General features: G+C 37.0%; 2 protein-coding genes across 2 annotated transcripts; both read right to left on the bottom strand.

The window, feature by feature from the left end:
• Positions 1 to 331: 331 nt before the first annotated feature.
• On the bottom strand, positions 332 to 17,844 carry LOC139941974 (4-aminobutyrate aminotransferase, mitochondrial-like). Its single transcript, XM_071938627.1, has 16 exons — positions 17,480 to 17,844; positions 16,921 to 17,035; positions 16,003 to 16,124; positions 15,471 to 15,503; positions 14,587 to 14,704; positions 12,679 to 12,728; positions 11,889 to 11,969; positions 9,872 to 9,964; positions 8,973 to 9,032; positions 7,273 to 7,336; positions 6,640 to 6,788; positions 5,456 to 5,593; positions 3,086 to 3,253; positions 2,753 to 2,902; positions 2,138 to 2,249; positions 332 to 461 (listed from the first exon to the last, which is right to left on the bottom strand). The coding sequence occupies exons 2-16, from the start codon at positions 17,006 to 17,008 to the stop codon at positions 343 to 345; spliced, it is 1,545 nt and encodes a 514-aa protein (XP_071794728.1). The 5' UTR covers positions 17,009 to 17,035; positions 17,480 to 17,844; the 3' UTR covers positions 332 to 342.
• Positions 17,845 to 18,792: 948 nt separating this feature from the next.
• Positions 18,793 to 26,476, bottom strand: LOC139941981 (speedy protein A-like). The gene is made up of 7 exons (XM_071938640.1): positions 26,332 to 26,476; positions 24,331 to 24,677; positions 23,875 to 23,933; positions 23,211 to 23,296; positions 22,067 to 22,238; positions 20,656 to 20,968; positions 18,793 to 19,545 (listed from the first exon to the last, which is right to left on the bottom strand). Exons 2-7 carry the CDS (start codon positions 24,641 to 24,643, stop codon positions 19,490 to 19,492), a joined length of 999 nt encoding a protein of 332 aa, XP_071794741.1. The 5' UTR covers positions 24,644 to 24,677; positions 26,332 to 26,476; the 3' UTR covers positions 18,793 to 19,489.
• Positions 26,477 to 26,549: the final 73 nt, after the last annotated feature.

Genomic DNA, 26,549 nt, shown 5'->3' with positions numbered 1-26,549 from the left:
AGTTCTCTAAAGAACAAACTCTACTTGGCAAGTAGATACACACATGGTGTTACCGCAAACCAAAATATATAGATGTATCTCATCATGCAATGCCTCAAAATATATTTGGATATAAGAAAGACAGTAGAATATAGAAAGACAGTTCTCTAAAGAACAAACTCTACCTGGCAAGTAGATACACACATGGTGTTACCGCAAACCAAAATACATTGATACATGTACCTCACCATGCAATGCCTCAAATTATATATAAATTTATCCTATTATCATATTGAGAAGAGCTGTCCAGCATGTTGTGAACATTTGGAGCTGAACTGGAAAAAGATTGGTTGCGTTTATCGTTTATAACTCGGCTAGAGCAGTATCCAGATGGTCAAGCACAATGTCAACATGCTTTGGCTGGAAGATTAGAGCTGGCCGAAATCTCACTGTCTGTGTCCCACATGTACCAATTTGAACACCTGGGTCATGAAAACAGGGGAAAATAGTTATGTTAGTCTTAATGAAGGTGCTAAGGCCCAAATGTGGGAAGTTGCATTTTATGGTAAAACAACAAAACTTCCTACAGGTTCATTATAAACATATATTGACCCACTATAGGATGCATAAGGCACCTTAATGCATAATGCAAAGCGTGCATCTACTATATCCGCCATTTTGGAAGTCAATTCCTGTGTGTACGTTTTGACTCCCAATAACGGACAAGAATTCTACACTGAACTGTAACATGAAAAAATAGAAATGTTTCGTAAAAATACACGTATGCAATCCACACTTTCCTCACAATAGTATAAAATAAACAAACAACTTTAGAAATTATTTGGAATTATACAGATTATGAATACTTGTTATTACTGGCAAGTAGATACACACATGGTGTTACCGCAAACCAAAGTACATTGACATGTACCTCACCATGCAATGCCTCAAATTATATATAAATTAATGCTATTATCATATTGAGAAGAGCTCACAAACAAAACATGAAGTGCATATTATAATTAGAATTGATGCATGTCATAAAATATTAATGAAGCATTTATAAAGTTTTATTCAAGGCCTCAAAACGCTTCACAAAAAATACATATAAATCAGCATTAATAATTAAAGGAAGTACACACACAAATGTTAATATGCAGACTAAGCCATCAAATAACATCAATAAAAATTACAAGGCTTCAATCACAATGTCAATAACAATTATAAGGAAATACACAGAAAATTGAAGAAGCAAATAATTAAAAATGATGGAAAAACAAAGCAATCAGTCTAAAGAATAAATAAAGAGTAGTTTTATCAATGATCAAAAGAAATATGCACCATTTTAATTCCAAGTATAATAATGACATTTGGAACTTACATATATGTCATATATTTTTACCGCTCAACTTTTGTATTTGCAATAATGTTTATCAATTCAAACCTAAACTCAAATTATATCTGCATTTCATTAACCAACAAAGTTCATTTCTATAATTCTAATTCAGGATTCAAAGACAATTTAGCACAGCATAACAAAAGAACAATTGAAACGAAAATTGCAAACTGTTGGTCAGGGCGGTAGTCAATCTGACTTACATTTATAAAGTACAGTAGTCAGGATCACATAAATGCAAAAATCCACCCAAGCATATCATGCAAAAATAAAATTTTCATAAGGGAACGTTTCCACCTATGCTTATTTCCACCCCGACCTTTAATGTATACCATTGTCATGTGTAGATCTGTAAACATTTATAATTTATTTATTGGTACAAACACAACAAAATGACCAAGGGACGATTTCACAAAGAGTTGGGACTGGTCCTAACTTAGGACCAGTCCTAAGAGATATCAAAAACGTACAGCTAGTCCTAAGTTAGGACTAGTAACTCGTCCTAACTCGAGATAAGACTAGTCCTAACTCTTTGTGAAATCCACCCAAGCAGCATAAGCTGAAGGGGTCAAAATACATCTTCAAAATAGCATCACATATAAAAAGGCATAAAAGTGCAAAGGCATTAATTTCAATCTCAAAAAAGAATGCCACACCCTTTAGGTTCTTTGTCTACTTTTGTTTCCCCATTATTTTCCTAAGTGCTTTACAGTTAAAATATGCCTACTATAAATGCTTACATTACAAGATTGATATGTTTACCTGAATCTCTGGTTTTGAGTGCAAGCTTCATGCTTGTATCTGGATCCTTACAATCAAATGCACAGAATGTTCCAACACCACGGGTTCTGGAAATGAGGTCCGGATATTTAGCCTGGGGAGAGGGATTAATTGTTATTATTTATTATTTATTAAACCAAACAGAAGAGGATGGATGTGTTTACGAAATGATCAAAAATGTAAACTCAAAACCCAAACTCCCTCAACCAAGGTGACCTCACTTCCTGTGGATGCGAATCAAATGTTGAATGACGTCACAAATTTTCATCCAACAATTCGGGTGGGTTTAGCTTTGCTGAACTTTTGCAAAGCATTCCGGCCAAATTTGTCTGACTGGCTTCGCACAAAACATTTACAGGAAGTATGAACTAGGCTTACTTAGTTATAATTCCTGATGGAAAAGAGTCAATATACGAAGGCTGGGGGGGGGGGTAGATTAGGGCTGGGTTTGGGCTTCCGATCAGCATGATCAGAGGGTTAAGATTACAGTTGGGATTAGATCAGGGATAGGGGTTAGAGTTTGGTTTGGGTTATGACTTGGGATTGGGGTTAGGGTTTGTGTGTAAATGCTATGGTTAGCTTCAACTCAAGAATTACCTGTAGATCTTCCAGGCCAGATAGTAAGGCCTCCCCTGATGCCCGGACTACTTCTTGAAGATTATCTTTCTTGATCTGCTTAATGACTGCCTCTAGCATCATGACCTTAGGTGGGTCGCCCATCCATGTATTAAACACTCTGCCTGCAACCTTTAAATGCAAGATCAAAACTTTTTAAGTGGACACTTTCGTCAAATTACATAAAGTTTGGATTGCACTTAAAGACACTGGACACTATTGGTAATTACTCAAAATAATCAAAGCTCACAAAGCACAAAAGCTGGGCGTTTTAGGTTCAATAATAACTAGGGTGGGGTGGACCCACTTTCTTACCCCATGAGGAGCGAATTCCTCCTTGAAGTAGTACCCTCCAGTCAACATCTTCTTACTGAAGCAGACAAAGTCTGGTGCTTCAGGAAGGTCCCAAGCCTCATGCGCCCAGAAGGTCCCTGTAGCCAGGCAGCCTGTCTGGATCTCATCCACAATGAAAGATGCGCCCACCTAAGAAATTAATCATCATCATAATAATAATTAAATTTAAGATAATTTTGATATTAAAGACCTGCTCGAACGAAAATGTCATAATCATCATAATAATAACAATCATCATAATAATAACAATTAAAATAATTTTGATATTAAAGACTTGCTTGAACGAAAATGTCAAGTCGTGAACTTTGCTGAATTCCACTTAAAATGTTTTAGATGAATAAGGAAATCGAGTCATATGATTATAAATAGGTTGCAATTGTGTAAAAAAACAATCATTTTGTATGCCCTTGTCCAGAGCTTTTCTGCGAGATTTGCGAAAAGCCCTGTTACGTTATCACTCCCAAAACGTCATAAGTAGCTAAAGCCGCTTTGTTGCAGCGTGGATGTATAACAAAGCAAACTCCCACAAATGACGTCAGCAGCATTGTCCTTTGACGCCCGCTCTCAACAGCAGAAGTGTTTTTAGTTTTTCAAAAAACCTTTAGGTAGGGGCCTGATTTTTTACTCTATAATTACGAAAAGTTCAGAAGTGTACAAATATCAAAATTACATTAAAATGAGGAACAAGTGCATTATAAACAAGTAAAAATACCATTTCTGTTGAAAACATTCCGCTCAGGTAGCTGTTTAAGCGCTTTTACAGTGAGATCAAAACACTGAACAAGAATAGAAGAATAACTATGGTGTAGTGAATAAGAAGTGTTTAACGCTTCCTAATATTATTGGTTGTTTTAAATCCTTTGAATGTCTATTTTCCACCGTGGATTTGTTTATATATTTTTTTACAGTAAAACTGGAGGAAAAAGGTGGTCCTAAAAAAACAAAAATAGAAAGCTGCAATCAAAAAAAGGAGAATAAATACAGTAATAAAATTCCTGATACTGATAGGATGCTGTTAAAGTTGGGGCCAGCTATCGAGAAAGACCTTTCACTGAAATGTTTGGAACTTAAGGAATTATAAAAAAAAAGTTTGTCTTAAGACGAACTAAGTCCCACCCTGCATGGTTGATATAAAGTGAGAAGAACTGTGAGAAGACAGTGAAAACTTTGAATGAAATATGCTGTGCCATTTCTTTCATTCCTTAACCCGAGCAGAGCCCTTTGCTCACGCCATACAGAAATTAGAAAATTTCAAATAAAAATCTGGGGACATTTACTGCAGTTAAGACATATATAATAAAAGTTCACAGATGAGATCCCTAACTTTAACTTGGTCATAACTTGAGTTTTCACAAAGGTTATGCAACGGCCATGTGGTTTGTGTTTCAGCCAATACAAATGTCATATTAAGAGGGCTAAATTAAGCAGTCATGGTAAAAGGCAGTCCAAAGATTGGGCTCATTTAATCGACCCTGGACAACACAGCTGAAAAGTTTAAACCATATCAGCTCCCTGGAGATCGAGTGCTATAAACTTGTTCTGCCAAGTTCAATCACAAGATCCCATCTCCACCCTCACCGATACCAGTTTACCCTAAGGTTAAAAGAAGCATTACGTGTCTTGCCAGTCAAGGACACAAGAGTCATGACCTGTATTCAAAACCACACCCTGATGACTAAGGCACTATAGGTTCTGAGACCGATCCACTAGACCACTCCAGCTCATTATATGCCGTTTTAGTAGAGGAGGAATTCATATACATGTATATGCAGAAAGCTGCTAAGCAGACTGTTAAGTGTTTATAATAACACTAGAGTCAGCATGGTCCATTGGTTAGACTGCAGGACTTGCAATCACAAGGTTGTGGGTTCAAATCCTACACTAACCGCTGATTTCACATTAAATAGAACAAGTATCTGGTTACTGAATCATAACTTGTTGGTTTGTGCAGTTCAAACCAATATTTGTATGAGTAAGATTAGCTTTTGCCCGCTTGGCGTTCATTTCCCCTTGTGGGAGTTTGCCAATCCCTTGACAAGAAGAACATATAAACAAATAAACACCCCAACAAACAAACTAACTAACACACAAAAGAGCTCTTCATGGCTCTACTCAAACAGAAAGGAACAAGGAACACACCCTTCTTGTCGTGCTTAATGTTTGCTGCTAAACAAAATTGCCAACATACCAGTCACAAACATGAAGAGTAAGCTGGTTACTCTATCTGGTATAACCAAAATTCATTTTTGCTCGGCTACTTTTTGTGCTTTTAAAAGCAGCTTCTGGAAGTTGGGCCATGGTTTTTCTGTAATCTCTTGATCTTGTCCATACCTCTTTGCAAATACTCTGGAGTTTTTTGAAGAAGTAGGGTGTGGCATGGTTGTCCCCGCCCTCACCTTGTATAGCCTCAATGATGACACTGACAACTGGTTCACCTCTCTCTTTCATCCTCTCAACCTGTGCATAAACCTGCAAGACAATAGGGCAATATATCTCTATCAATGGTGCAGGTGCAAGGAACACACCCTTCATGTCGTGCTTGTGGCCTTTATGATCACGAAAGGGTTAAAGGCAGTGGACACTTTTGGTAATTACTTAAAATAATTATTAGCAACCTTACCTGGTAATGAGTAATGGGGAGCTGTTGATATAGTATAAAACATTGTGAGAAATGGCTTCATCTGAAGTGACAGAGTTTTCGAGAAAAAAGTAATTTTCCACAAATTTGATTTCGAGACCTCACATAAAGAATTTGAGGTCTCGAAATCAAGCATCTGAAAGCACACTTCATGTGACAAGGGTGTTTTTTCTTCCATTATTATCTCACAACTTCGATGACCGATTGAGCTCAAATTTTCACAGGTTTATTATTTTATGCATATATGTTGAGATACAGCAAGTGAAAAGACTGGTCTTTGACAATTACCAGTTGACAATTACTAATAGTGTCCAGTGTCTTTAAACAGTTAAAGTCACTTTACACATGGGATGGAGGCTAGTTGTTAAGATAACATGTAGCGTGTCGTGGCCGAGGGGATAAGAACAACGGCCTCAAACTCTTAGTGTGTCTGCTCAGCAGAGTGTTGGTTCCAGTCCCAATCATGACACTTGTGTCCTTTAGCAAGACATTTAGCCATGATGCTTTGACGTAAAGCAGTTTGTGTGTTGTGTAAAATGTACGCGACAGAACCCAATGCACTTATCGAAAAGAAAAGGGGTTAGCCCTGTTGTTCCTGATTTGAATGGAAGCATATTGTGCTATGTCAAGAAAAACAGTCTTAAACTTCACTTAAACTTAAAAAACAAAGCTCTTTAGAAACCTTGCAGGAAAAATACTGAACGTTAAAGCACCTTGAGCGTCACTGATATATAAGGAGTCACTTTTATCATGTGAGAGGAGAGAATCGAGTTAGCCTCGATTCACAATGTTTGTTGGTTATTCCCAATTCTTAGGCTGCACTATTAAACAGTTAAAATCACTTAACGTCTTGAAAGGAGGCTTCTTTTAAGATTACCTCAGCTAGACACTTGTCTTCCTCAGCACGGTTCTCCTGTTGGTATTGCTCCAGGGGATACTGGAGCCTTGGGAAGGGTGCAATAGGCCAATCCAATGAGGGCATATCAATCCTATGGGCAATCTTAGAGTGCGATAGAGAAAGTGTGGCTGTACAGTAGGGGAGGAAATAAAGACAACAAAATTACTCAAAGATTGGTAGAGAGATAGATTTCATTCACTGTCCAAAGAACTCAGAACAGACTGGACAGTGGGATTCAAACTTACATGATGATTTCAAAAAATATTGAAATTCAGTTTCCGCTGGCAAAAGGGTACAAAAATAATAATTTATATTTTATACAAAAATCTGTAGGCGTAGAGTACAACAAACAGTAAAAAGACAAACATTAGATACAAAAAGTACAATATTTACAGGCAAGTACAATGAGCAACAAAATACTACATTAACAACTACGATATAAAGATAAAAGATACAACAGCACCTCAAAAGATAGAAAGAATCAAAAGAAGGAAAAACGAGAGGTGAAAAAGTACAGGTAAAGGAGACTGGCCAGCTCAGTGGGTATTTTTGGAGTAAATACTAAACGAATACAGTCCTTTTTATGATTTTATGGAAAGGTTTTGCTCTTACCGACTGTTCTGCCATGGAAGGATCCTTGAAATGACAGCACGCTGTATGGAGGATTTCCAGGTTGCTGTGTGGCAAATATAAAACTTGAATAATAATAATTAAGGTTTGTAGCTCCTATTAAGGGTTTCATAAATGCATAAATGTACTTTCATAAATATCCACTTTCAAATGAAAGTGAGGGTCAAAAACAAAATATTTACACTTTTTTAAAACAGATATAATGTTACTGGAAAGAAAATAATAATAATACAGGAAAGAAAATAATAATAATACAGTATACATAATAACATACAATAATCCAATAAATATATATATATAGCAAAACAGCATTTATAAAGCATATTTTGATCCCTTGATGTGCTTTACAAGTGATAAGTTATAATATAAAGATACATTAGAAGACAATAAATATCAGACCAGCTGTATACAATGATTAATATAAACACTGTCATTGAGAAGGCAACATTCAAAAACATAAGAAAATGCAGGCCCTTAGTAAAAACAAGGTTGGTGAACAGAGGAAACATATATACAAGACAATGTCATTAAAATGCAGTAAACAGTACACTAGACGACCAAGGAAATGTTACCCCCTGTTAAGAAGTCAACTTTCAAGAAAAGTTACAAATCAATAATATTCAACAAACATTACTTAATTAAAAAACTCCTCAGTGCAAACATTGATAATTTGGGCGAGGTTACTGCACATCGTGTAAAAGAGAAGGCAATTTTCAAAAGAATATTATGAATTGAGAAATTCAACAGACATGACTGAATTATAAACTTCTCCGCACAAACACTGTTAATTTGTATGGGGTTATCATACCTTATTTAGAAGACAAGTTTCAAGAAATTTTACAAATTGTGGAATTCAATAGCACATACATGTTTAATATGGGGAGGTTATTGCACCCTGTTTAGGAGACAAGTTTCAAGACAAGTTACAAATCAAGAAATTCAAAGAACATGACATAATTTCTCAGCAATAAACACTGTTACTTTGGGTGAGGTTATCCCAGCTTATATCGAAGACAAACTTCAAGAAAAGTGACAAATCAAGAAATTCAACAAACATGACATGGTTGAAAACCTCTCAGCCAAACAATGTTAATTTGGGTGAGGTTATCACACTTTGCTTAGAAGACAGTTAAGTTTCAAGACAAGATACAAGTCAAGAAATTTAACAGACATGACCAAGTTAATCAAAAATTCCTCAACACAAACATTGTTAATTTGGGTGAGGTTATCGCGCCCTGTTTAGGAGACAAGTTTCAAGAAGAGTTATAAATTGAGAAATTTAACGAACAATGGCAAATCTAATCAAAAACATTGACATTTTGGGTGAGGTTATTACCACACCTTGTCAAAAAGAAAAGTTTCAAGAAAAGTTACAAAACAAGATATTCAACAAACATGACCAAGTTAATAAAACATTCCTCAGCACAAACAATGTTACTTTGGGTGAGGTTATCACACCTTGTTTATGCGAAAAGTTTCAAGAAAAGTTACAAATCAAGAATGTTAACACAAAATGGAAAAACTATTCAGCACAAACATTGTTAATTTGGGGGAGATTACCACACTGTGTTCGGGAGCAAGTTTCAAAACAAGTTATGAATCAAGAAATTCAACACACATGACTAGACTGAATGGAAAAACTGTTCAGCACAAACATTGTTAATTTGGGTAAATTAACGCACCTTGTTTAGAAGACAAGTGTCAAGATCCTCTTGTGTAGGTGGTCCTCCTCGTTCTTTGGTCTGTGAAGAACAAACATATCACAACACTTTAAGCTTACATTTCCAGGGCTCCAACTTGGGGTAAAAGATCATAGAGCTTGGCTAACAAATATTCCTGGACCTGGGGTAGATTTCACAAAGAGTCAAATCTAATCTTATCTCCTTTTAGGACTAGCCTTAAAGTTGTAATTACTGGACTAAAGAGTCCTAGGACTAGTCCTAAGTTTTGACTGTCTTTGTGAAATCGATAAGATCTTGATTTTGCAGTTAAAACGGCAAAATCACTTCTTTTGTCACAGAACAAATCACTATTATGTTGACGACTCAGCTGTGAAAACGGGCCTAGAATTACACTGTAATAAGCTTATCTAACTCCATTTTAGGTCCCATTTTTTCTTTAGGTCATGTTATTGTGTCAAATCAATATTTCTTGTCTAGTGAGGGGCGTGGGGTTTGTACAAGCTCTTTGACAAACACCTTGCTTTCCACTAGCTCTTTGACAAACATATCATTATTTACTAGCTCCCAAACACATGGCTCTGCTCAATTCCAAATTCTGCGCTTACGATCACTATTCCTAGCTTACGTGCAAGCGCTGAATTTCTGCGCTAGCCTTGTAAGCGTAGAATGCCTAGTAACGTGGAGTAAGCACGCGCAGAAGCCAAAATTCGCCGCTTACCCGTGAAATACGCTGGACGTAAGCACGGAATTCCCTGCTTCCGTAAGCGCCGATTCTGTGCTTATGGTAAGCAGAGCCTTATGGTACTTCTGTCGCACAACATTTCTCAAAACTACTCAGGTTGAGAACTGTGTTCATGTTCATGGGGGAAAAAATACATCACAAAATGGCTTGTACTCACCCTATACCACATGTATGTTTGCTTGAGAGCATTTTCCACTGAGCATGCTCCACACATCATAGTCTGTACATGTTTTAAACCTTTTGGGGCAACCTGTTAACAAAATAATAAAAACCAAAACCTCTTACAAATTTTGTTCTTAAGGTCTGAAAGTATACATAAAGTGTTAGTGAGTCTTATTTTGGCAAAAAAACCTTGAAATTGAAGAAAGATATAATTTAACCATAACTATTAATTTCGAGTCCCAGGCTGGGCAGCTGTGGCACTGGGCAGCAGAGCGCATTGGTTGGGCAGCTCTACGTTTCCCGATGGATCAAGAGAATGATGATGATGATGACCATATTCACATCCCATCAAAGTCTGACTGCAATGTTTTGTATTGTATGTCCACACAGTTGTACTTGCTTGTTTTGTTTCTTTACTAGTGCCTTGTTCAGCACCCTAGAGCAAGTCAACATGATTAAGCCGACATTACTGTTGGTGTATATTCGGTTTGCGGTAACACCATGTGTGTATCTACTTGCCAGGTAGAGTTTGTCTTAGAGAACTGTCTTGCTTTATTCTACTGCCGTGGAGTAGATAATTGGAGGTTCGGGAGACTTCTCAGTTCTAAAAAGCAGGACAGTTCTTTTCAGAACTGAGAAGTCTCCCGGGCCTCCGATTATCTACTCTGTGGCAGTAGAATAAAGCAAGACAGTTCTCTAAGAACAAACTCTACCTGGCAAGTAGGTACACACACGGTGTTACCGCAAACCAAATATACATTGATACCTCACCATGCAATGCCTCAAATCCTATATTACTGTTGGTATTATTATGATTCTTTGGGCAGACCATCAGAGGATGAACTTGCTATGTTTTCATCTTGTAGCCCCCTTACCAAGAGTGAAAAGTTGCATTTCAAACATATTTAAAAGCACTTTTTAGAAAGACTCAAAGAACCATTCCGCATAAAAAAACAAAAACAAAAACAACATAACGTTTCATTTAAAAAAACCACTCAAGCATCAGATGTTGATGCCCCCAACAATAGTGCACATCTTGTTATTTTGAAGTGCTTATTTATCATAAATAACCCTAACCTTTGCACCCAGATTATGTACTAATAAACTGATTATGCCGTATATGGGAACAGGCATACCACCATAGAAAACAGTTTGGTGTTGAGTCATTGGTTCAGTTTTGTTCTTTTAAGAGCGGACAGGTGAATCCAGTAAACAACTTAAAAGAGTTCGGGTTAACAAACTAAAATCATGAAATGTGATAAATTTGATATGCCATTTTTTCCCAATAGATTGTGGTTTGTTTAGGACTCAGATAAGTACTGCATAAACATTGGTGTATGAGTTGAATCTGATTAATATCAACATGGAGGTAGGAATGGTATCCAAAAGTTGAGGTTTGTGGCCCAGCAATCAGGCAACTGCTCAGGGACCATTCAGAGTAGTCAATGTTTAAAAGTTTATTTCAAAATTGTTTTGGACCCACCCATCGACTCCAAATTTAGTTCTGTTTGAAGATCAGCCCTCGATTTCACAAAACTCTTCATGACTTAAGACTAAACTTAGGACTTAGGACGAGTCCCAACCCTGCACTGTAGCATGCAGACCTTAAGATTAATCCTAAGTTAGGACGAGTTACTCGTCCTAACTCGAGATAAGACGAGTCCTAACTCTTTGTGAAATCGCAGCTGGCTTTTTAATTTCTTATACACTGATGAACAGAGCCCAAAGCCCAATTTCATTTAGCCTGTAAGCCTGAAACTTTTGCTTAGCAAAAATAGGTTACCAGCCAGAACACCATACAGTTACCAATGTAACGATTGAGACCCAGTCATTTCTTGCTAAGTCAGGAAAATTGCTAAGCAGAATTGTCTGCTTAACAGCTTTACGAAACCAGGCCCAGGTAAATCCATGGTTTTCCGAAGTGAGCGCATGCAAACTACCTATATAATGAAAATTGACCTGGTACATTCTACTGCCGCCTAGCGTTCTAAATACTAGTAAAATTGTCTTACCGAAACGAGAGCATTGAAAAGATCCGTTGGGTATTCTTTAGTTGGTTTCACAGCTAATGCTGGTCTGTTTGCAAATAAACTCTGTAAGTATAAATCATACATTTTAATGTTTAGATATATGGATATATTCATAATGAAGAGTCTCAAAAGTGGGGTATGTTCTAGGGACAAAGGAACAGTCCCATTAGCCATACACCTGCATCCCATGGACCATTAGAGCGTTCTGCTGATCGGGTCACCTTGCCAAACAGGAACAACTCTACACGAAGCATCTTAGCTTTTGTTCTAGTAGATTGTTCTGACGGTCCAATACAACAGTCCAAAGTCAGTTGAACATCGTATAGGATGTTCCCTGCTTTGATTTTTTTGAGACACTCCCTAAATCAGAGCTGGAAAAACTTGTTGAAAGAGTCATTTGCTGAGCAAGTTTTTTGTTGTGAATTATTGTCACATCAAATAAAAAGGGTCCAGATGAGAAACAGTATTATTTAAACATCACCACCACAATTTAAGTAATGTTTTAAATTGATGAATAAGAATACAAGTTGAAATTAGAGTTTAATTCACAGCGACATCTGCACTCTGGGCAATTCAATTGAGCTAAAATCATTATTCGAACAACATACTTCAATCTGCAACAGTAACATCTCCATAACATATTTACCAAGTTGGAAAAAAAAAGAATCTGCTAGGGTCGAAACGTCAGGCAATTAACTACTTTTGCATTTATACCATAGATCCTTTTATTTGGTAAGCAGTTTGCAAGAGCTTATTCTATTTTTATATTTACCAAGTTGGCTGGGTTTTTCACTACATCAAGAATGGCTGGATGATTGTAACCTGAAAACAGACAGAATCAACAGTGGTGTTAAAAAAATGAATATTTCTTGAAACCTGGCAAGGGATGTTGTCACATGCAAACGTATTTGAATGTTGTCTGAACCACCTTGCACACATTGTGTCAGCTCATGCCAAAATATCCTAAGCTGGATTACAATCAACATTATTTTAAAAATAATTGTACATGTCACATAGACATCACAAGTACAGCACTTTTACTTGTGGATGTTACCTGTAAGAAAGCTGAAAAAAATATCCAAAACAAAACCCAAGTAGTTAAAACTGTTTTCAATTTGGATCAATTGTTTGCTGTACCCACTGCTAAAACATTTGATTTTAATTGCCTCTTGCCACCGGGCAATCTCGGTGGTCTAGAATTGAAAAGGTCGTTGGTTCGCATCCCAACTGAGTTATATGCCTACAGGTGATTTTTTTCACAGAACTCGGGTAAGTACTGAGTATACAGTGCTAACAGACATCGGTGTATATGGGTAAAAAAACAAAATCAATAGTTAAAACTTAAACAATAACAAACAAGAAATTAAAATCTGAATTTGTAAAAGCTTTTAAAGAAGTTTTAAAAGAATCAAGGGTTGGGAGGGGGAAATATCGTCATGGTTACATAGTATTTAGTTTTGCCAAGTAGCTGCTGTAAATATATTTTGTATTTGTTTAAATATTTTTGTTATGCAAGTCGCCAAACACAAGGCCTGAAGGCCACTTCAAAGTGTGGGCTACAATTATATACCGCACCAAAGGATGTCGAGCGCAGAGTGAATATAGTTGATTTGACAGTTAGTAGGTCACAAAGATAACCTGGCTGGATGGAACTAGTCCCTTTAGAAATCTGTAAACAAGACACAAGTTTGTTAAATTTAAAGTGCTTTATTCACTGGATGCCAATGTATGATCAATTGAAATGGCTTGGGGCGGAACGCCGACCAGGCACTCTAAATCCAATTGATCATACAAGATTGACCTTCTGTGAGTCACTGTGGAGACTGTATGGAACCGTGAACAGTATTTGAATCAAAATATAACACATGGTCACCCGCCCACACAACACTTAAAAAGGTGTTTTATGGCATAAATGGATGTTATGCTTGAACGAAGTTATACTAGAAACTTTGCTCAACCCTAAAGCCTTCTGGAGAATAAACAATGAAAGAAGTAAACCCAATAACTTTGAGTAGGCCTATATGATTTAGATTACTGATCTTATATCAATTGAATAGAACTTTATTGAAGTGCAGGTTGTTAATGGTGACAAAATGTCAATGGTCTTGGGGGTTATTAACAAACAGAGATCAGTTTTAAGACCATGTAAATATTTGAATAGTAATGCAAAAAATAGTTAATGGCCTGACGCTACAACCATATAAGTCTGCTAGAGGCGAAACGCCGAAAACTATTTAATGCATTTATACCACTGGTCCTTTTGGTTTGTTATTCTATTTTCTTGTTTGAGTATTAAATTAGAACAAAAGGTTGCTCATGGCACTCAGTACAAGCGAAGGGTCGTCTTTATGTATGTGGTAATAATGGTATAAAGTTCCCCACTTTCCCAAGAACTCAATATAAATAAGGCCTGTATGCTTTGTTTCGATAAGGCAAGGGCACCAAGGCATTTCTCCTTCCCCATGGGGAAATTGTAAAGTTCTACTGCAGATATCTAAGGGCATGATGGCAATGACTAGGGGGCATGAAGGCAATTGCCTTTGTTGCCCCCTTGATGCATCATAACGCTCTATTTGACAGTGGAGGGGCCTATTTGAAAGCAAATAAGTTGAAAAGGAAAGAAGTTTTGATAAATGTTCGATGCATTTCTTGGATGATCCTATATAGAGTGAAATCTTACCAAGTGGAATGGATGAGATGTGCATGAAGGAATCCAGGAATCGATTTCCGTCAACGTCTACAAGATAGTTGCCAAGACTCTGATGAAAGTCCACAAAATACTGTACAGTCTCAACATTCTGCAAAGAAAACAAAACAAACAATGACTGAAAATGCAAGACTTAGAAATAATTGTGAGGTACCACAAACGTACCAAGTAGTAGTGACAGATGATGGGGTAAACAAGTTTTTTAAGCACCAAACAACGTCGGTAATTGTCAAAGACCAGTACCTCCACTTCCACCCAATTACGACCTGTGAAAGTTTCAGCTCAATCAGTCATCTGGGTTCGAGAACATAGTGGGAAGAAAAACACCCTCTAGCAAAACTACACCATACATTTCATGCAAAAAGTACTTCAAAAGACAATTTTGGGGTTGAACAAAGAAGCATTTACCAAAGTGGGGATTTGATTTGAGGCCTGCGGCCTTTGGATTAATTTTGTATACTCAGTACTTTCCCAAGTTCTGTGCAAAAATAAAATCACAGGCATATTACTCAAGTGGGATTCGAACCCACAAACTTTGCCAGTAAGTTATCACAATGCACTGCAGACTAACAGCAGCCTTTCCTGTATGGCCATTTTGGGAGTGAAAAAGGAATTCACGCCCTAATATGGTGAACATGGTAGAAGCACATTGTGCATAATTGCGTTCAGCATCGTGCTAGGGGTCATCAGATATCCTGACATTATTATATGACACTTACACATACACTGTACACTGAGCTTTTGCGACGTACTGCCATAATTTAATACAATGTTAAAGAACCCAAATGCAACCACTCAAAGATAGAAATTACAAGAAATCTATTTTCAATAAAGCTTGGTGTTCATTCATAACTCACCTTAGTTACATCATCAAATGACTTCAGCAGCTCCTAAAAAGTTACAAATAATTTGAGAAGTGGTAAGTTTCCAAAAAGTACATTCTCTACTTCTCTATTAGATAAACCAGACCAACAGGATAATGTTATCAACATTCAGGATTTTGCCTTTCATTTTATTTCATTTCTTCTGGTTGTGAAGCCAAAGACTCTTAGAAAAACAAAAACAAATTTAGCCTATTAATAACTAGCCAACAACTCCTGGGGAGAAGACAAAGCACATTTTCAGTTTTAAATATGGGATACCCCACAGAGATATTCAACGGAAAACTCACGAAACCAGGTGGGGGCTGTAAGATTTTCTCCCTGTTATATTTGAACTAGGGTCCCAGCACAGTGGATGGCAAGGAAAGATTACAACTATACGCCAAGTCGACTGCTGACTTTTCATACAATCTTACACCTGCCAAAGCTTTAGCTGTAACATAAGCATGAATTTGGGCTACCTATCATTTTGGGGCTTTAGATCTGAATGAAGGGGTAAGACGCTTACTTGAGATTTTGGTCCAGGGACAGTAGTCTTCATCAATGGACCTCCATATTCAACGATATGAGGAAGGAGATTCTTTCTTTCCTTCTTAACTTTAGCTTCATCCGACAATACCGTTGACAATCCTGACGAAAGAAAACAGCAGTCATGTAAAGGGGTTACAGGAAAGTAAAGGACAAAGAGGGGTTTTATCAGAAAAGAATAAAAATTATCCTGGATTTGTGTAAGTATTAAAGTTGAGTTCTTTGCAAATTTCTTTGCTGAGCCAAAAATGAGTGGGGCACCAGTTGCAACTTTACGGATTTTTTGATTGTAACGAGCTCCTGTTAAGCAAAACTTGTCTGTGCTTAGCAAGTTATTATGCTTACAGGTTTTATGAAGTTTCGGCCCAGGCCTTGAACTTCACTGTTGGAGGGGGAAACCCAAGGATAGTCTGATGTCAAACCCACCTTCGTTTCCGCACGTTTTGCCGTGTCAGGACATTTGTTTAAAATAAATCCGTAATTCTTGATATCGAGAATTGATGTTGTTTTTAATGTTTTCTCAAAAAGTAAAGCATTTCATTGAATAATATTTCAAGAGAAGTCTTTCACCATTACCTTCTGTAAACCCTGTAAGTTATTTGTAAATCTGTGAACTTTAATTTGTTTTCTGTTACGAAAGTGTCCATGGCTTTAAGTGTGATGAGTGATTTGGACATGAGCACTGCACGGCATTCACATTTTGCCTCTCACACAGGGGGCCAGACTCAATTGCTGACAAAAAGTCTGAAATTCGGATCAAAATTTTAGGAGGTATGTTAAAATGATGACATTCCCACCATAAATAATCCCTAGACTTCAAGGAGCTTCAGGGAACAGTATCCTCAGCACTAGAAAATTAGAACAAGATTTCTTCATATCAGATAAATTATTAACTCACCTCTTAGTGTTGTACAACGATACGTGCGTGCTAAAAAACCTGCTCCACTGATCCTTTGGAACAGTCCTCCGGTTGACAAAAGGGCCATGTTAAAGTAACAATCTATTTATTAGTCCTAGAAAAAGAAGAAATAATATAGAGATAGGATTATTGTCACAGCTCTAGTCCAGAGACTTGAAAAAGGATATCTCAGTGAGACTTTCATCTTGTATTCACTACCACAGGCCTAGAATTACACAAAGGCCAATGAGGCAATGGCCTCCGTTGCCCTAGTCTTGGCCTTGGTGCCCCTTCAAACATTTCTTGTAGACTTTAAGATTTTCCAAAGGAAGTGCATCTTTGCCAAATGAAAATGGCCTTACTATGAAATAAAATTCCAGGCCTGCCCTAATTCCTGCAAGTGAATTTTACTGCATCAGAACTTTGTTCAAATCTGAAAGGAAAGAGGGTGATCTTTTAGTATTGAAGATGTGCTGGCTTTATTGTAAAAGTGCTCTATCATTCTTTACATTTTATGAACATTTATTGGATAGATAGCATAATAAATGGTTATACTTACCAACACTACAGCCCACGTCAATAGATAGTCCAATAGTAACAGGAATGACATCTGATTGTGATTTCACAGATTAGGAACTGGGATACAACTGCAACACTCGAGTGAACTTTAGAACTACCTTCAGCTGAAGGTTTTCAGTGGGTTGTATGTGGTCATCGAGTGTGCAAACAGTGACCCATCCAGGGGCTGCAAATCAACAGCCATGCCCAACGACCTAGATGATGACTTCTGTTTACAGTTCGGATAAAAGTTCCTCTGATTCTATTTATAGTCACTCAACTTGCCCATTCCCATAATGATGTCATTTCACTGCTTGCCTGTGCCTAATTTTTCAACTTGACCTACATTTCCTTTACTCTTATCAGACTAGAATTCAAGTTATAAACCCCAAGGGAAAACTGAGTGGATAGTCTTTTAAGATTTGGAGTGAATCAAAGAAAAAATTCAATTTTTTGTCTTTGTTCAACCTCAAAATCTTATTAAAATTGTGAGTTGAAAATTGTATGATTACATTTCCATCCTCCATAGTTATTTTTTCACAACATAAATTGTTTCAGTTCAATTTAAAGCGGAAGCTAATTTCAGAAACTCATTCGGTCCTTTATCGATTTGAAAAGTGTTAATAACGGAAAAAAAATCCTTGAAAATGGTGTTACCAGGTAAGTTTTCTGCCACTATTATCCATAAAAGTCCCCCATTGTAAAGATTGAGGCCTGGAAAGGAAAACAGTCTCAAACCTTTTTATTAATTGGAAATTCAAACCAGCAGAAGGCAGATCAAAAGTGATGACAAACAACAGCTTGTTAGTCAAGAGACAACAGACTTGACCAGGGGTCAATTTCACACAGAGCTAGGAAAAGTCCTAACTTAGGACTAGTCTTTAAAAATGTATAGCTAGTCCTAAGTTAATAGGACGAGTAACTTGTCCTAACTTGAGATAAGACTAGTCTTAATTCTTTGTTAAATCCACCCCTGGATTCAGACTTGACCTGGATTCCAGGTCCTGTCATACCAATCCATTTCAGGTCAGTATGACTCCTGTCATACTGACCAAATCAGGGTCAGTATGGCACAGAATCTCTGTACAAATGACCCAGAACATGGGTCAAGCTGAAGTAGAATCCAAGTTCACTTATCTAACTGTAACCAGTTTTAGGGTCAGCTTGACCCCACAATGGGTCAGACCCTATAAAACCCTGGCATCCAAGTCAATACTGACAAAACTTGTTTGCGTATCTGTTTTAATAACTATCCAGTAAGAGTCCTTTCTGTTTCTGTTTTTGTTTTTAATTTTAAATCATAACTTATAGAGTTTTATTTTATATACAACATGTAGCGATTAAATATTAAAACAAATTTTCAATACTTTTGTTGAATATTTATTAATCAATTTCAATTCACGCAACTGCATATTACCGAGTGTAAAAATCTAAATGTTTTCTTTTTTCAACCATGCTTGTTTTTGTATTTTGTCTAATCTTTCTTGTATTAAACAAATCTTCAAGTTTTCTTTGGTTAGAAAAATTTATATGATTTGGATATCTTATAAACTTCATTTAAATAAAGATGTGTATCATTTTCGTCATACAATTAATAAATAACAACAAATCACAATACAGTATACAAATAAATATTGGTTAAGGCAAGGTTTTTAAATAGGTTGAAATAGTAAATAACACAATAAATATATACACATCTCAAACTTAATTGAACTATATTTCATAAATTAGTTAAGTTCCATGCCATTCCCAACTACAACAAAAGGTAAGATTTATGAACTATTCCTTAATTTCTAAGAAACAAATTTGACAAAATGTGAACATCAGTTCCAAGATTTTGTTAAAATAAAAGGGGTTTAATTAAAATGTATATATGAACTGGCTCTCTGAATAATAGCTCATAATACTTACACTCTCTTCTTTAAAACTTCTCATAATTATTTCAGATAAAATATACTGTGAAACGATGTTGATTTTGAACATTTTAAGTACAAAGCAACTTTTGTTTTTCTCACCCCCAAAAGTAGGAAGCATCATATGGGACATCCTGCAAGGTGCTCTTTAAACCTGAAAATAATGAAATAAATTTAAATAGTAACATTTAAAATAACTGATTTTATCCATTTGAAATAAAACAGCGAGTCTTGTTTCTAAAACCTGGGCATGGAGTGTGAGCATTTTTTACATCCATATTCTGCCTAATATACCTTTATCATGGTGTGGCTATCCTGATTTCCATCCATTCAAATCAATGAAATGAAACTGAGGCTGGAAGGAGAATTAGTCTGGTTCCTTTTGTTAGAATTTATTGCTTTTATTGGATAGAAGTAACATGACCGAGATGGGGGGCATGATAATTCCTTTTGTCAACCTAAATGCCTTAAATGCACAACAGAGCATTTTGGGATGTTGTCGATGAAACATTTGGCATTGTGCAACAAAGCAGGTAAAACTTTTAACGAATCAGTGCTTTGGGTTTAAGTGTCAGTAGTACAATAGTACACAAAAAGCTTCTTTGTTTGTCATTTCAAAGACTGAGCATAGTTTTCTATACATTGCCTTGAAGTGAAGTAAACGAAGACCAAAATGAGTCAACAGAAGACTTCAATTGGAAAGTGGCAATAGACTTAATAATTATATGCTTGTGTAATAAATTATTTTTCTATAGTAAAAAGTAGTCAGGAAAAATCAAAACTACTAAAACATTTAAGACATTTTTGGCTGGTTGCCTATCTGCTAAGCTTCTTTTTTTTCAATGTACTAAGCATTTTTGTGTTTTATTTTTTTTCAGGGGGGGCCAACAATCACATCAATCTAAACATTCTTGACATTTTTGGCTGGTTGCCTACTTGTACCTGCTAAGCAGTTTTTTAAAGGTGCTAAGCATTTTTAGGCTGACAAGTTTAAGAGTTAAGGTTATTTAGTAGGGCCAAGACTTCTCTTAGTACCTCTCAGTGCTGTGCAGATTGATTTTCTCAGCTTTTCTCCAGAAGACGATCAGAGCATACTGATCGAAACGTCGAGTTGAAACCACAGTTCTTTTCAGAACCAGCCAAACACATTTAGAGATAGTTATTACATGGTGATACCCCAGAACTTTCCATAACATATTTCCACCATACAAAGTTTCAAATCCCACTTTTTTTGTAAATTGAGACATTAAAGTATGACACTTACCATGCATATCAAATCTGCTGGGCGTGAAGTGGGATGGTGGCTCTTCAAGACTATCAGTGGATGTGTTAGTACACGATGACAGATACAGATGACATGGGCTCCCAGTCATGACTGAACTAGGGGAACAGTAGGCAAAGCTTCCACTCTCAGCACACAGCTCACAATGGACAGGGGATAAGCCTGGACCTCGGGGGCACGTCTCATCATTGTCATCCTCACTGTTGAGGTTGTTGTCATATTGCCTGATGGCACCGGAATGGTGTAATGGACGCTCTCTTAACCAGATGACATGATCAGGAGATATGGCCATCAGCTATGGTAGACAATAATAACAACAGGTATTTGTATAAAGCACATCACACTTTTACTAAGCCCTGTTCATTGGGCCTTATACATCAGGGGTCGAAATTGCCACTAGCCCGCTAGCCCGGGACTACCAGATTTACATCCGGGCTACTGATTTTTCCAGTTTGATAGCCCGACGGGCTAGTTGAATAATAATGCAAAAATCATCATCACAAACAATAACGAACTATGTTATTGGTGTATTGTAAAGTTTGAGCCGTGACCATGACATAATGTGTCTTTTGGGCTACCAAAATCTAATCAGGGCTACTAAAAATTATTGGTCACTAGCCCTGCTGACTACCATGGAAATACACTTAATTTCGACCCCTGTACATTTCTAAAAAAACAACTCAAATCCTTTGGAGAATGAAGCACCATCAGCCAAAGTCACAAATACCTTCCCTTGTGTGTGACATATTTACTCCTGGTGATGCGAAACAAACAAACTAGTTAATAGCGGAGTATTACCTTCCCATTTCTCTCCTTCAATTATTAGACAAAAAATTTGCATGTTTTTATATTTTTTATATGCAAGTCGCCTGACACACAAGGCCTGAAGGCCACTTCAAGGTGTGGGCTACAATTATATTTTCCAGAGGCCGTTGCCACCTACTCCTAGGGCTGAAACAGGGTTACCCCTTTTACAGTCCATACGAATGTAGGCTTGGGTATCATCAATTCGAAGCCTGGCCGGTAGAGCAGAAAGCACTACCTCCCCAATTTTATGTAGCAAGTGTCACGACCGGGATCCGAACCCACACCCTGCTGATCAAACACCAGTGCTTGAATCCGGTGCTCTTAACCGCTCGGCCATGACACTATTACATTCCTAGGTCTCTGAAGAAGAATAACTTATTGAGAAATGTTAAAAACGAGTTACTCGTCCTAACTTAGGACTAGCCACACGTTTTGTATATCTCCTAGGACTGGTCCTAACTCTTTGTGAAATCGACCCCTGGACACTTTTGGTAATTATTGTTAGCATTAAAACAATGGGATACACCAAGTGAGAATACTGGTCATTGACAATAACCAAAGGTGTATAGTGCCTGTAAGGACATACCTCTTCACAGCATTTTCGACTCACAGCTGCTCTGTAGTCAATGGTCCTTAACATTTTGTCTCTCTTCTTCAGGAAGTGTGGATATTTATCTCTCCATGCGAGGCCGAGAGCCCAAGGGAATATCTCATACTTGCTTTCCTCTTCATCTTCTTCCATGTCATTTGCAAGGTATCTGCCAGAAACAAGATTTCAAATTGTTCAATTAAAGGCACTGGGCACTCTTTGTAATAACTCAAAATAATTGTTAGCATAAAAACTTACTATGGAGAGCTGTTGATAGTAAAAAACTATTGTGAGAAATACCCCCTCTGTAATAACTAAGTTTTTAAGAAAGAAGTAATCCACAAAAATATTTAAAATTGATTTTAAGATCTCAGAATTAGATTTTGAGGTCTCGAAATCAAGCATCTGAGAGCAAACAACTTCGTGGACAAGGGTGTTTTTTCCTTCCATTATTATCTCGCAACTTCGATGACCAATTGAGTTCAAATTTTCACAGGTTTGTTATTTTGTGCATTTGTTGAGACACAACAAGTGAGACGCCTGGTTTTTGACAATTACCAAAGGTGTCCAGTGTCTTTCAATTAATTTAGTTGTTTAACCCTTACACCGATGTGAGTTGGCACTATAAACTTAGTACTAACAATCATCGGTGTAGGGGTAACAAATTAAAATAATTTTCTTTATCCTCAATGCAATAACATCTAGTAAATACAAAACTTGTTTGTAACTCTGCTGAAAGTTGCTGACACAAAATCCAAAAACTTAACAAAAATAAGTCCACCATTTTAATTAAGTTTAAATGCATTGCTCACCTTGTGGGCAAAATTGATCAGTAATGGTGCTGCATGCTTCTAAGGAGTTGAGATGGTTTCAGGAATGTTTAGGGCCAAATAAACAGAGCTAATAATTCATTTTGTAAAGCACCTTGGGGAGTTTAATGGCTTGAAAACGTGCGCAATACAAATGATTGTATTTTGTTGGTATCTGATGGATAATTATTACAGGCACTGGGCAGTGGGTTGTGTGAAAAAAGCAAACGTTTACCTCCAGATTTTCCTATCATTAAAGTTGTGTATAGAGATACCAAAAAGGTTTCAACCAATTTGTGCATTTATAAGAGAAAGTAAAAAGTAACACTTACAGCGCAACAAAGAAGTTTATTCTTGTGTACTGCTTTGTTGTGTAGTTTGCTCTCTTGAAATATGCGAACACCATTGCAAGAAGATACTGTAAAGAAAGTAAAGCTTTCCATAATAGTTATTCAATCTTGTTTTCAAGTCCCAAGTCCCCAAGTCCAATTCATCATTTGCAAGTCCAAGTTGTCCAAGTCACCCTGTAACTTTACTGTGAAATCAGATTATTATTACTGTTAATGGCCTTTATGTTTCTGGAACCCAAAATGAAACCAAGGATGCCTCATAAGTGAACTTATAATCACTGTACTCCCAATCCTGAGGAGACCTGTTAACAAGGTTGATTGCTATGTGATCCAGAAATACTGGGGTTAACCCTTACTCTTCTATGATAGAGTTTTGGGTTCTTTTATGAGCATAATTACCAACCATAGGCCTAAAACATGGGACCATCTGAAAGACAAAAGCATTTATGGTCATGCTCAATGACACAAATGCCACAACCGGAACTCAAACCCACACTCTGCTGATCAGACACACCAGGGCTTGAGACTGGTGCTCTGTACCGCTCGGCCAAGACATGCCATTGTCCACAAACTCATACAGAAAAAATGTGGGAACAAAATCAAAGTTATGATACTTCAAAGTTATGGTATAGGGCCTATCTCTAACCTTGTCTGCTACCCTCGCACAACTGTCCATCCAGAGGAAATCTTGAATCAGGGTATCATCTACATTTAATAACAAATAAAACAATTGTTTAAAAACCTTCCTTCTTTTCACATATAAACGAAAAAATAAACTAAAACATAAATAATAAAATAAACAATTGTTTAAAATAATATTGATGTGCATAGCAGATGTTGTTATAGATGTTTAAAAGATGTTTATACATACGGTTGAAACTAACTCAAGCTACTGGGAAATCTCAGTGGTCGAGTTGGTATGACACTACTCTAGAATTGTAAAGGTTGTGTGCTTTTTGTTTTCACAGAACTCCGGAAAGTACTGAATATACAGTGCTAAAACAAATCGGTGAATATCGGTAAGACCAATATTAATATTTGAATTCTATTTATGTTTGAACTAAAGTTTCAAAAAAATTTGCAATAATAAAAAAAATCTCACCAAAGAGTCTGAAGAATGCTGCCATCTCTCTGCTTGTTACTGTCATGGGAGCATTTTTAGCTCTCTTAGGTGGACTGCAAAACTCGGCTGTGACATTGGTAATGTCCTGACATGGTCCACGGTAGGACTTTACTTCTGTGTCTATTCTGCGTTTCACTGGGTGCAGAATCGGCATGGCTGCTGGGTTTTTCACAACATCCACCCGCATTTCGCTTTTAATGTTGTTGACTGGTATGGGAGAAAGTGTTCCACAAAGAAAACAGCTCAGCAGGGAAGAAATTTCTGAATCTTTTTGCCGGGAACCTTTTGCCATATCCTGAGTGAAAACCTCATTGGAAGTCTGTATGCTGTAAAAATCATAAAGGCAACATTGAAAATATTTGTCCTTTTTAAAAATACAGTCATTCAGATAAAGATAGTTATTTATTTGCACAAGCAAGGCTAGTTCGAGTGTGTTTATAATCAACATGTAGACATACCACAGGCCAGGCACAATGTGGGGTGCCAGTAAGGTGGCAGTCACTGACAATGAAACTGACAAAGTGACACTGACAGTTTCAGTGAAGTCCTAAGTAACCTTTACAAAAAAGTTACATTGATCATAATACAGGCATGATATTATTTTGTTCCTTGGAAAAATATGGGTACATCTAGACTACTTGTACTTGTATTTGTAGGCCTAAGTACATAATGTGGTAGGATCTAACAGTAACATACTTTTCACTTTCAGGCTTTAACCATTTTTCAGATTTGTTCGATATGCTTGATTATACATCTAGAAACTGTGTTAAAAGGCTCCCCTGTGACCCTGTGTCCTGTGACTGTGAGCTGGTGAGGTCGAGGGGAGCTTTACTTTCAATTTGAGCATGCTTATCCCCAACTTTTGATGTATTAAACTAGACCACAACAATTAAGAATATTTTTTTTATATTATTCAAAGTTTACTCAATACAATTTTTAACAAAACACTACTTGAGTTTTTTTTCCAGACAGTCTGACCATCATGACCAGGGGACATAAATCATAATGGAGCTAACTTGAAAAAAAAAATTAGGGCGGATAATTAGGTGGCTAGTAGGATGGTACTAGGACTAGGTCTAGGTGCAGGAAATTATTCAAAGTGAACACTCCAATTCAACTGAAAGATTGAAAACAAAAAAGTTTGCCAGCTGCTTGCTTTTTAAATAATTAGGCCTACTGCCTAGGCTAGGGGCCTACTTCATTTTAATTTTAATTTATTTGCACATGACGTCATTTCAGTACGGCACCCTCGCCTTGAGGTCAAAAGGAGGTTGTTCATTGGCCAATCTATGTGCGTATCGATTGTTTCGTCACCGTTTGACCTCAAAGATGGAGGCTGGATGGCGTCAATGCATGCCATAAGCAATAAGGTCTACAATTATACAAAAAGTGCAATTTAATAGATTGTAAAATAAAATGAACCTTGAATTTAATTGAACTGAAGTTGAAGTGAGTGAAGTCAAAGAAAGTCCTACCTTTTTATTCTCTTTTTCAAAGAACTAAGTTTTCTAACCCCTCATGCCCCTCCGAACACGGCCTAACCAAAAATTGCTTGCTTGCTTGCCAAACTGCCCATGCTGTCTCTCCCGCACACATTACCATGATTACCAACCTCATCGTGTCACCACGGTCACCTTGAATCTTAACAATTATAGAGCCTTGTCTGTCTTGACTAATTTTTGTCCAATGTTTAAGACCACAACTTTAGTTTGAGTTCATCGCCTAGTTTAGTTTGTATGCTTGCTTGCCAAATAATTGTGCGCTGTGTCTGTTTTTTACCATCAATCATGACATGCGAGCGTGCGACAAAAGTTTGTCTTCACTTCTTCATATTTATAAACTTCTGAAAGCTTGTCAAACAATGGTCAAGCACGCCTATATCACCCAAGTCTAAACGTATGCGGTCAGCCCATTCGTTGGCTGCATTTCTGTCACATTTTTGGCTTTCGTTCAGGTTAAAAATCAAAACTAATCACTCACCCGTTCACTGCCACCTCCTCCACCGTCCGCTGTCGTCTGCTGTAGAAAGAAGTTTAGGTTCTCTGATGTTGTTTTTGTGTGTATGAAACAACAAAATGTGCAGAACATGCACCACGTCGATTTGCACATGTACGTCATTTATTCACGTTCACTTTTTCTTTTGAACATTCGCGCGCGTTTCAATACAATGTCGTCTGCTAACCAGTGGCAGGGAATTT

This window comes from Asterias amurensis, chromosome 1, assembly GCF_032118995.1.
Source record: "Asterias amurensis chromosome 1, ASM3211899v1".
Classification (NCBI taxonomy): Eukaryota; Metazoa; Echinodermata; class Asteroidea; order Forcipulatida; family Asteriidae; genus Asterias; species Asterias amurensis.
This window is presented reverse-complemented; position numbering and strand designations above follow the sequence as displayed.

Excerpts from the sequence above, each read along its gene's own strand:
- LOC139941974 (XM_071938627.1), bottom strand. The coding sequence starts at position 17,008 with ATGGCCCTTTTGTCAACCGGAGGACTGTTCCAAAGGATCAGTGGAGCA. Across the intron at positions 16,125-16,920 it reads TCGTTGTACAACACTAAGAG|GATTGTCAACGGTATTGTCG; the intron begins GTGAGTTAATAA and ends TTCTTTCGTCAG. Across the intron at positions 2,250-2,752 it reads CTGGCCTGGAAGATCTACAG|GCTAAATATCCGGACCTCAT; the intron begins GTAATTCTTGAG and ends CCCTCTCCCCAG.
- LOC139941981 (XM_071938640.1), bottom strand. The coding sequence starts at position 24,643 with ATGGCAAAAGGTTCCCGGCAAAAAGATTCAGAAATTTCTTCCCTGCTG. Across the intron at positions 23,934-24,330 it reads AGCATTCTTCAGACTCTTTG|ATGATACCCTGATTCAAGAT; the intron begins GTGAGATTTTTT and ends TATTAAATGTAG. Across the intron at positions 22,239-23,210 it reads ATAAACTTCTTTGTTGCGCT|ATACCTTGCAAATGACATGG; the intron begins GTAAGTGTTACT and ends TGTTTCTGGCAG.